General features: G+C 41.8%; 1 protein-coding gene and 1 long non-coding RNA gene across 3 annotated transcripts; one reads left to right on the top strand and one right to left on the bottom strand.

Moving 5' to 3' along the window:
- Positions 1 to 1,743: 1,743 nt before the first annotated feature.
- On the bottom strand, positions 1,744 to 9,398 carry LOC145447151 (carbohydrate sulfotransferase 10-like). Of its 2 annotated transcripts, none has more exons than XM_080325563.1 (5): positions 7,965 to 9,398; positions 7,845 to 7,904; positions 5,652 to 5,946; positions 3,699 to 3,808; positions 1,744 to 3,055 (listed from the first exon to the last, which is right to left on the bottom strand). In XM_080325563.1, exons 1-5 carry the CDS (start codon positions 8,291 to 8,293, stop codon positions 2,650 to 2,652), a joined length of 1,200 nt encoding a protein of 399 aa, XP_080181689.1. In that variant the 5' UTR covers positions 8,294 to 9,398; the 3' UTR covers positions 1,744 to 2,649. The 2 variants fall into 2 exon arrangements, with proteins under 2 accessions (XP_080181689.1, XP_080181690.1); XM_080325564.1 differs by having other exon boundaries at positions 7,845 to 7,901.
- A 4-nt stretch (positions 9,399 to 9,402) lies between these two features.
- On the top strand, positions 9,403 to 11,368 carry LOC145447152 (uncharacterized). The gene is made up of 2 exons (XR_013917473.1): positions 9,403 to 10,487; positions 11,174 to 11,368. It is a non-coding gene; the product is annotated as an uncharacterized LOC145447152 (long non-coding RNA).
- The last annotated feature ends 3 nt before the right edge of the window (positions 11,369 to 11,371 follow it).

The raw sequence follows: 11,371 nt of genomic DNA, 5'->3' as shown, positions 1-11,371 counted from the left end.
AGTTGAACATTGTGACACAACAAACAGTCCGGCTATTTCTAAGCTGCAGTCTCGTTTTGCCAGACAGTCTTGTTGCGTTAGTGTTATTAAACAAGCTAACCTTCCCAGGACTCTTCCATGTGAGTTGATAATATTAAAGCCATCTGACGTGACAAAAGTCCTCCTAAAATATATCGGTAGACTGATGGAGATGCGATGGTCGCGCTACAAAATAAAATGTGTTGAGAGACAACACAGGGAACTCCTGGAAAAGTATCGGGAAGAAAATTCTTTCCGCGATGAGATCGATGGCACTAGCGCAGTGATCTCTTTTCATGATGCTTGGAAGGCGGCTCTGCCCTCCGAAATTTTGAAGCTCTGAAAACCTTTTGTGGAGGACTGGCAACATTCTTCTTAATTCAGGAGAAACTTTGCTGGCCTGAATTTGGAAGCACTGTTACAGTGCGAACAATTTAAGTCTATTCAAAAGCTGTAATAATAAGGTGTTGAGCGTGTTTGTTCGGCTTCTCTTTTTGCTTATTGACACCGATTCCGAATGAATACTGCACATTTTGTGGTTTCGTTTGATATTATTAACCTATGTAATCGCTAGGTTTTTTCTTCTTCTTATTGTTTGTTGGTACTGATTATAAGTGGATGCTGCACATTTTTTGGTCTCTATTGATAAACTGACCCAAATAAAGCGTTTTTAAGACTAATTCGAGTCTGAAAATATCTATTTAGAGGTCGATGCCAAAACTGCCAAAAACAAAAATTGAAAAATGCCAAAAATAAGCTATTTCTGGCAGTTTTGGCATATGCCAAAAATAACACGGCCTGCCTATTATGTTCAACACCCGGGCAGAGTTCGGATACCGCATCGTCTAGCTCGCATCGCGGCAATCGTATGCTATACGAACTATGATAGCGATATGGGCTGCTTCGATGCATTTCCTCATTTACGTTCGTAAACCGTTACTGGAGTAAACGATCGTGCTCTTGAATAAATTTCAATTCAGAGGCAAAAACGATAGCACACCATCCAATGTGGCGCGAATATTAAATAAACCATCAACGAATATCGTGCATTTGCTCGTCCAATTCAGAAAGGAGTCAATGTTTCTCTATAGATAACTAACCTACGGAGGTTAGTTATCTATAGTTTCTCTGCATGCGGCATGCGCGCCTCTAAATCAACATGTGCACTTTGTGCAGCAATGTCATGGTTATATCCTATACAGTCGCTTATATATTCGTCTCCATACTAATTAGGTATATCGCTCATCTCACATAAGCATCAATCCCGTTTTGTGACATGCATATATAGTTTTCATTATTTTTCGAACAACACGGTAATTGGCCATCGGTGTTGTGCTGTTTACCAATTTGAGGGTATATCTGTGATACAGTGGTCACGGAATAAGCACGGCAAATCCAGCCTACCCAAGTTTGGCGCATGTGTATAAACAATTAAAAACGTGGTTACGGGTTAGTTAGAAAAGGTGGTGCCAACGAGGACACAATTCCTGATTTTTTTGAACGATTATCGCAAAATTATGTGAATTCAGCCATCAGGAAAAGCATGGCATCTTATGAAATACATCGGAGCCGGAGCTACTGTTCATAGAACCATCTCCGGCTGCGGCTCCTCTTGAATAACATATGGCGATCCGGGTCCAGCTCCGCTGAAAATGCACGGTTCCGGGGCTCCGGCTCTTGGCTCCGGCTCCAAAGCCCTGCCTGCTACCACACGTGACTAATGTACTCGGTCAACCCAAATGTGTATTGCATCGTAAGACAAAGGTACCAATTCACAACACGATAATATACCGTGACCTATTGGTAATATAATATTATTTAAGAAATACAGTACTAGTAATGTACGAAAATAATTTGTGGCACGCTCTTAGCGAAAATATATTAGCACCCGTGTACGGGTGTGAATATACACCCATGGCACACGAACCCAGAACTTGTACCTCAGACTTATACCGCGGTATAAATCGAGTACAACATGTTATCCAAATTTTGCACTCACGTAGGAACGTAGGAAGGTATGCATGAATAGGCAGAGGCACGTATAGGATTTATGGCCGCGATATAATTCGGGGTCATATACACAAACACACTGGTTTCGCTATAGCTATAGCATTCTATGAAGTGCACGAATTACGATAAATGTTAGGGTAAAGTACCAATTCCATGCTTAAAACTGACTCGAAAATCGTTACTCGTGTGCTCCCATCAGTTCGTTAAGTCGTATGGCACATTGTGTGTCATGAGCAAATATAAAAGCAAGTATTCTTGGCCTAGTTTTGATTAAAATACTTAAAACTGGTAGACAGAAGTAGAATTAGTATAAAATCACAACCACTTGAGTAGGTATAGTACAAGTAGGCAAGAGCAGGAGTAGCGATTTTCACGTCAGTGAAAAAGTAAGTACGGTATTCTAGACTAGACCCATAGTTTTGCCCGAAAACGGAAAACTGCTAAGAAGACGTGGTCGTAGTCGAAAATCACAATAACTGAAGTAGTGTAAGTAGGAAAAATCTACTTCAGTACTTCGGAAAAATTAGCAGTATTAGTTACCGACCACCACTGCTTGGTGACAAAAACAATAGAAACGCCGATTACGATTATAATAAGTCCTCGTCTAAAAAAATTCAATCACTACTCGAAGCCGCCCGCCACGAGCGTGTCAAAGTCGAAGGTGTACCCGAAGTATTCAAAGTCGTCCCTATATAAATCGTACAGCCCTCTAATCACGGACGCGCTCAACTGCGACATGAACTTCTTTATATTCGCCTTCAAGTCTTTGTTCACGACGCTACCACCCGGCGGAGAACCCCGCCTTCCAACGTGCAGATCCGACAACCCGAGTCTTTCCATCACCCATTCTTCGTCGGCGTCAAAGCTCTCGGCTTTCATGACGTAAGTGTAGTCGTACTCGCACGGTCGGCACAGTGTAGTGGCAGGTGCGAAGTGCGCGTCTTTCGAGCGCACCGCGCGCTGGTTGTCGGAGACGAAGCGCGCGAAATCTCGAAACGACATCACTCTGTTGGCGTCTGCGTCTTTCCTGCGGAGTCGACAAGGTCACGCAAACAGGTTTGCACGTACAAGTTACCGATGTAATTGGTTGACGGTCAACTAACTACTTATATTTGAGTAGTTCTAGTTCTAGTTACGCATTTGGAAAAGTTATTAGTTCTAGTTCTAGTTGCGCATTTTGAAAATCAAGTAGTATTTACAAGTGTGCACACGGCACACAACCGATCCGAGATGCGGTCAAGTTGGTCCTCATATTGGCGCTGAAGTAGATGTAGAAGTCAGGGTTGTAATTACTCCAGTCATGACTCGATCCCAGTCAAATTTTGATGATTCGACTTGACTCTAGACATTTTATGAAATATGGAAAATGACTAGATTCGACTTGAGTGAATTTGTGTGTTGACTCTACTTGCACTCGGGTCATGGCGCATGACTCGACAAAATGCCATGAGGAAGCGGACGTAGTCAAAAAATATAACCACTTGGGGATATATAGAACAAGTAGACAGATATATTCAGTTACCGTGATACAGGTGATATTCCGCCCAGTTGTTATGGCGATTTCAACCCCTATAATTGACGCAAATCCATCCCCACATATTCAAACGATACCGGCAAGTTACGCGGAACGGTGTCCTTCACGAACGCAGCGTAAAGCGAAACCGACTCACTTGTATTCGATCAATCCCGGGAAAGTCTTGAAGAGATTGACCCAGTAGTTGATTCTCAACATGAATTTTTGATTCCATGCTGATATCAGTCTGGCGAACGGATGCCGCGCCTGCAAACGTGACGAATCAAAGCTGCAGTCAACGACTGGCAGCGATCATATCGCGACAGCACTGTATATGTAGGGTTGCATTTGAAACAAAAATCTATTCAAACAAACACGTTTAAAACACGGCCCTTGTTTAAAACATGTTTTATGTTTTTTAGTCGTGACGTCACGAATCTTTAATTGTGACGTCACAGTGAATTGACATTGACAATAGAAAATATAGGGTTAAGACCGCTCCTTCGACGAAAAGAGCTTCTGACCACTGTCATAAACAGACCATAAATACATCGCTATGCAGCATTTTCACGGTCGACGGTTTTCATCACCAGAATACCCATTCCGTATCAATCCTTTTCGGCTTTCACTGGAACTAGTTTTGACCTTTCCCGGCAATCTCTATACTTCTACTTATAATTGAGTAGAAATTTACGTCGTTAGGTATGATTCTACATGAGTAGTAAGCAGGGCTTTGGAGCAGCCGTAAATTTAAACTGCTCCAGCTCCGGCTCCGGAGCTCTCTTCTATCATACATTAGCTCCGGCTCCAGCTCCGGAGCCGCATTATTACCACTGCTCCCGCTCCAGCTCCGGCTCTGAAATTATCGAATGGGCCTGTCTATATCAGGGGTGGCCAACCCGCGGGCCAAATGTGGCCAGCGAGAGGTTTTGCGTGACCCGCGAGGTAATTTCCTATTATATTATCGAAAATGAATTGCTCAGGTTGTGAACTTGCAATGCCAATCAAAAATTACAATTCTGGGTGCGACACTTGGGAGGTTGATGACTAAAATATCAGTTCCGACTTCCGACGCATTGGCAGATCCAGGGTCCAGTCACACTTTCAGTAAATCGTCGTACATTACAATAAACTAAAATAGTAGCGAAATTTTTCTTCACGCTTCGCGTGTTTAATTGTCACACGATTTCGTGCTTGGTAGCCTACCTCCTACTGAAAATGAAAAAAGCCTAATTTACCCGATTGAGTCTAACTGTATTCGCAATTACGGGAGAAAGGCTTTTCGCGTTTGCGCTCGCATAAAGATCGTCGACGGTGAAATGTAGGCACAACATGATTGTCGCATATTATCGGAGACCTTCGATATCGATGTGACCAGACGCCAAATAGTCGTGTCCTTGCAAACTGAGCCTAGCGGGCGGTATACAATAGAGCCGCAATACTCAAGTAATAATATTATTGACCTAGTTTATTTATAAACTTAGATTATTTTACCCGCTTGGGGCGGCTAGTGGACCGCACACTCGTTCGTCAATTGCATGTGCCACTTTACCCGAAAAGGTTGGCCATTCCTGGTCTATATAGATTACTAGTCTACCCATATAGCAATCTATAGAGTCTGTCAGCCGTCAGTATCATCCAATGTAGCAACGAAGATATATAGGTGCCGCCGCGCCGGCTTGTGACGTCATACTGAATACTTGTCAATTGTCGACAACATCATAGTTGCACTAGATTGCACTTTACTCTATGCCGTTGCTGTGCACAGCATTAAAATTCAGGCCTGCTGTTCAATTATGATAAATCAGCAGATGTGGTTGTTGCATAGATAAATATGTAATGGCATCTTATGAAATAGGTCGGAGCCGGAGCTACTCCTCAAAAATCGGGCTCCAGCTCCGGCTCCGGCTGAATTTTATGTAGAGCTCCGGCTCCAGCTCCGGTGAAAATGCACGGCTCCGGGGCTCCGGCTCCGGGCTCCGGCTCCGGCTCCAAAGCCCTGGTAGTAAGTAGTACGTTGCCTACTTTGACCATCTCCGCCTGTATACCTCAAGAATTCTTTGAAATAATGGTTTATCGTTACATTTATGTCATATATATTATCTCTTACAAGGATGACTCGAAAGCTTGTATTCTTCGGAGGGCTCTGTGTGAAATCGTCGTCGCCTTTCACGGGTCGAATAAGCTTGTCGCCGTAGATAGACTTCAATTTCAGCGCAATGCCCGAGTTTGCGATGGTGTCTTCGGGTGTGTAGAGATTCTGGTCTTCGCTCAGGCTCAATTTCTTCCTTCGCGCGGCCCATACCGTTCTGTGCCACGAGGTGCTACCGGATTTCTGCACGGCGCACACTAGCAGCCGCCGCGACAGATCTACCAAAAAGGACCCGCGGGGTTTCCAGGAAGTGCTGCAAGATAAAATGTGATTACGGGTGATCACGCTATTGCAATGATATTCTGTACTGTCAATGCCAATGACTTTATGCACGAAAATAGGACAGTTATATCACGTGGTTCCAAAACTTATTTGACTCATTGCCCCCTTCTCAAGTCTGACGTAACTTTATCGCTCCCCCGGCCTAAAATTTAGAAGTCATCAGTGATGAAGAACTTCTACCTTTCTGTAGCACCGAAGTAGGTTTTATTCACTTCTTTCACTTAATCAAGTAGTTTTCCGCATACTAATTCTACTTTAACAATATGTTGATGCTGAAACAGTCATTTTTTCACACTTGAATGAAAAGTAGTTTTCGCGTGTGAGAATTCATACATGTTTGATAGGTGTGATGTAAAGCAAAGTTTCCCGATTTGATCATTTTCACCACTCAAGTCCAGGGATGAGTCAAGTATTGACGAGCCGCTTTTCTACCACAATCCATCGAATATAAAAAACAGTTGGTTGCATGATATAATTGACTGAAAACGGTCTTAGATTGGGCAATCGGGCAAGAAGGACACTTTTCTCCAATCATAAAAGTTAGTTTACCTAACCTGATAACAGCTGATTTGGAAATATTTACTGGAAATCTTGCTGTGTTGGCTAAGAAAAAGGTCATTTTTTCAGATTTGACTCCCGCATAAACCGTGCGGTCTATCTTTTAGGCCCAAATGTAACGTCATTCATGATCTTTTTGGCCAGTTCAAGCTAAAAAGGAGGACAAATTCTCCTAAAGGAGGACGTGTGGTAACTCCAGAGTCAGATAAGAACACGGCATTCAACTTGAGCAGGAGCGAATATGCCATGCCCAATTGCGCGAGGCTGTTCAAAAATAACTTTTTTTCCCGGATTCCAGCCATTCACTGATTAAATTGTTAGGTTACCCTAAAAACGCTGCACACCAAATTTGGTTCAATTCTAACAAGTATCGGACTCCGCAGATCCAATTAAATTTTTTAATTTATTAGAGGAAATTAAAAAAAAATTCAAATTTTTCTGCCAACCCCATGAAATTGTTGAGCTGTCTTCAAAGACAATGCAAAACAAATTTGAGTCAATTCCGACCAGTAGAAGCGGAGTTATGTGAGTTTTTCGATGATAATCCTCGGATTATCCTTGATCGGTGGATAATCCTAGATTTATCAACAAAAAACTCACATAACTCCGCTTCCACTGGTCGAAATTGACTCAAATTTGTTTTGTATCGTCTTTGAAGACAGCTCAACAATTTCATGGGGTTGGCAGAAAAATTTGAATTTTTCTTTAATTTCTTCTAATAAATTACAAATTTTAATTGGATCTGCGGAGTCCTATACTTGTTAGAATAGAAACAAATTTGGTGTGCAGCGTTTTTTAGGGTAACCTGACAATTTAATAAGTGAATGGCTGGAATCCGAAAAAAATAGTTATTTTTGAACAGCCCTATGTACTACATTAGGGGCGTTCAAAAATAACTTTTTTTTCAAATTTTACTGGCTACCTGATAAAACTTTCTTCTCTTGTAGCAATGCCGCAACTGGTTGGAATTTAAACAAATTTGGAGTGCAGAGTTTTTTTAGCCAATCTAACTATTTTATCAAGTAGCCACTGAAATTTGAAAAACAGAAGTTATTTTTGAACACCCATAATGTACATTGCAAATCGCTGCATGAGCCTGTGCCAGTAGACACAGACGTAGCAACGCTATCGTTGTCATTGCTAGCAGATTTTCCCCATAATGCATTCGTACGTATATATAACTATCAGTGTGCACTGTGCACTGTGCAACCGCGATATCCGACAAAAACACCCAGCTTTTGATTCATCACGAAATAATATAACACTTACAATCAAATCACGTATATCTCCGAGATAGTGCAGTGAACTTACCGCCAGCCATTCACCTTCCTAGGAATAACTTTCCCGTTTACCGAAACCATCTCCATTCTTCTAGCGGTACAGCAATCGGTCAATAAAGATTACAACAAAACGTTATATGCCAGCACCTACATTGGAGCGTGAGGCTTGGACCTGCACATATTTCTCACTCTGTCAAGCCGCACTTTGAATCTGCTTGCGACAGCCTTCCAATCGGTTGGAAGCGATGTAGAATTGATCTTCGCCGTCGTGGACTCCAATACCAGTAAGGTCGAAGAAAAATCTTGCTCTGTATGTTGTGACGAATGCCCGGCTGTGTTTGAATTTTTGTTATGTGAGGCGACGGTACGGATTTGCTCTGCGCATGGTGAAGGAGGTTGACTTCTGCTATAGTTCATCAATGGAATGGCGACAAGTATGAGGGAAAGGCATAAAAATGATGCTTTTGCCAATCGAATCATAATATTGCAACACTTAATAACATAACAAATAAAACAAATCTATAAAAACAGGTTCCAATAAAAATCAACGGATATATACTGACGTGACAAACATTTTCGATAGGCTGTCCGGACACATTTCAACTTGTCAGCGCAGCGAAACCGCACGCGCGAATTTCAGGAAATATGTTGTGGTTGCTCAACGGCTAATTTGCCGCGGGTGTAGTAAACGAAAGAGTTTTCCAGACGTGGAATTCGAACATCGCACGAGTGTAGTACCGCCGTAGATGCACAGATAAGGTCAGCAAAACAAAGTAATCGAATACAACCCGGAATAAAGAAGTGGGAATATTAGCTACGTTACAGTGCGAAAAAGGCATGCAACAATGAATGTTCTCATACTGGTTTTACGAGCTGCAAGCAAAAATGATCACATCTACAGTCGACGACCATGCTAAAAGTTACCTGTGACCTGTATGAAAGTATCTTATTTAAAATCCAGCTTAAATACGGTCATGTAGGAAGAAACCTAAACAGTTGCTCCCTTGCTGCGACTTGAAAAGCTGTTCAAATGTCGAATTCCTAACCACACTCGCCGACTCGCGTAATCAAGACATTTACTGTCACGTTGTATCTTAAACCAGTACCAAAGGTCGCTCGGCCTAGGACGCTCTGATTTGAACCTTAAAATGCAGTATTTTAACTTCACACACATAAATTCGTGTTTCCCGGCAAAGTAACTTATCACATGCAGCTCGATAACGGAAAACGTACAATTCGAGTCTCTTTTGACCCGCAGGCGTTTTTTCTGATGAGTTCTAACGTTAAATAATATAAACGAATCTTAATATATGCAGTTAATTTTCGTTAACAACACTCTTCACGTTGACAAGTGTATATAATGCAGACACCAGACAATCTTACTTTCGACGACGGCCTGATAGGCTTGTGTAAATCAAATTACGGCCACATGATGCGCCACTGGCTGAACCCGTATCACCATATTCACCATTGATGTTCACATCGGCGCCTAAAATGTGATACCCAGTACACTGACACATGCACAATAGTACACTGACACATTCACAATATATGGGGAATATGAATAAATCAAGTGCGTAGCGCATATAAGAGAGAGAGAGTCTTTATTTTCATCGAACCAAAATACATAACAAACGGCAGTGATGGTGGTACAGAAAATATGCGTGCACAGTATTCGGTATTAGATAGGAATGATCGATAAGACCATGAAGGTCATCTAGTCTGATCACACCAGCATCAAACAGGTACACTTGACTCAGAACAGTCTGGCTGTAAGAAATGTTTAGTTAGGAAAGGAAAATAGAAAAAAAAAATTAAACAATGGTAGCAAATGATCAATGAAGCAATGTCTGGGCGAGGTAGGGCAACAGTGTTAGTGTAACGACAAGAGGTGATCAAGTAGGGCTTTTTTGAATCTATTATAAGGCAATTCACGGATATGTGATGGTAATGCATTCCAGATGATAGGTCCCGAGTAGTCGATAGATCTCTTAGTTAGGTTGCTATTGGGTTGGGGTAAGTAGACGTTTCCTTTAGACGAAGATCTCGTGTAATGGGAATGGACATGTTTAGCAGGTATGAAAAAGTCATCAAACACAGGAGGCAGACTATTGGAAAAATACTTGTGAACAACTTTTGATACTTCGAAGCGATACAGTTCATCAACTCGCAAAATTCGATGCTTACGGTAGTAAGGCGATAAATTGGTACGTAAAGGTACAGATGATATCAGCCGTATCGCACGGTTTTGCAGGGTTCGAATTCTGCACAAAAATGTTGTACATGCATTTCCCCATACTACGATTCCATACTGCAGATGCGAGTGGAAAAGAGAGAAGTAGATGGTTCGTAGTACTGATCTGGAAACCAAAGATTGGAGACGGGTCATTATTCCCACACACCGAGCTAGTTTTGATATTGTGCATTCAATATGCTGCTTCCAAGACAATTTCGAATCAATGGTGACGCCGAGATATTTTGCTGAGTCACATATTGAGATTTGTTTATGATTGATGTTCACAGTGAAATTATGACTGGCATTATTTAAAACGAGCATCTCGGTCTTATCTGCATTCAAACTTAGTTTGTTTGCTTGCAGCCATCTCGACACTTTTGGGAGTTCCCTATTCACAGATGCATGCAGATCATCGAAAGTGTTGGAGGTTATGAAGAGGTGAGTATCATCAGCAAATAGCGTTGTGCGGAATAAAGATGCATTAACAATGTCGTTAATATAAATGAGGAAAAAAGTCGGTCCAAGGACTGAGCCTTGTGGCACTCCACAAGTTATATCTCTGGTAGTCGTTCTTAATGTCCCCAGTTTAACAAATTGTTTGCGGTTTGCCAGGTAGCTTTCAAGTAGAGTTGCTGCAATACCCCTGATTCCATAGTGTTCTAGCTTGTATCTTAAGATTCTGTGGTTAACTGTGTCGAAAGCTTTGCGGAGATCGATAAAAATGCTGCAGCCACTTTCTTTTTGCTTGATGGTTTTGTAATAGTCCGTTACAATTGATAGTATTGCATGGTTGGTGTTGTGGTTGGATCTGAATCCATGCTGAGTCGGAGACAGTACTGCATTCAATTCAAAAAAGTTCTTAAGTCGGCAGTCAATCAGTTTCTCAAAAACCGTGGCAAGATTTGGCAAAACAGATATTGGTCGGTAGTTAGAAATTAGCTTTTTACAGCCTTTCTTAAACACTGGCATTACTCTGGCAGTTTTTAGTGCATCTGGGAAAATGCCTAGACGTATCGACTCATTAAAGAAAATGCATATAACATCACCAATAATATTAAAGACTAGCTTCAGAAAGTGAGTTGGGATGAGATCGGGTCCTACTGCTTTGTTACTTTTCATTTCAGATAATACGATCGCAACTTCTCCTTTACTTGTCGGCTCAAGAAAAATGGATTTCTGAGGGCCAGGACTCAGGTACGAGAGAAAGTCATCGGAGGAGTTTGGTATTGAAGCTGCAAGATCCGGACCAATGTTGCAAAAATACTGATTGAACTTTTCTGCTACTGCAAGCTGGTCTTTGATGACGCTGCCATTCTCGAGTA

Source organism: Botryllus schlosseri, chromosome 9 (genome assembly GCF_051294905.1).
Source record: "Botryllus schlosseri isolate E-star chromosome 9, Bs_hap1, whole genome shotgun sequence".
Classification (NCBI taxonomy): Eukaryota; Metazoa; Chordata; class Ascidiacea; order Stolidobranchia; family Styelidae; genus Botryllus; species Botryllus schlosseri.
Note: the sequence above shows the minus strand (reverse complement) of the source record. Positions and strands in the feature narration are given on the sequence as shown.

Excerpts from the sequence above, each read along its gene's own strand:
- LOC145447151 (XM_080325563.1), bottom strand. The coding sequence starts at position 8,293 with ATGATTCGATTGGCAAAAGCATCATTTTTATGCCTTTCCCTCATACTT. Across the intron at positions 7,905-7,964 it reads TCCAAGCCTCACGCTCCAAT|AAGAATGGAGATGGTTTCGG; the intron begins GTAGGTGCTGGC and ends CTGTACCGCTAG. Across the intron at positions 3,809-5,651 it reads CAAGCTTTCGAGTCATCCTT|GCGCGGCATCCGTTCGCCAG; the intron begins GTAAGAGATAAT and ends TCACGTTTGCAG.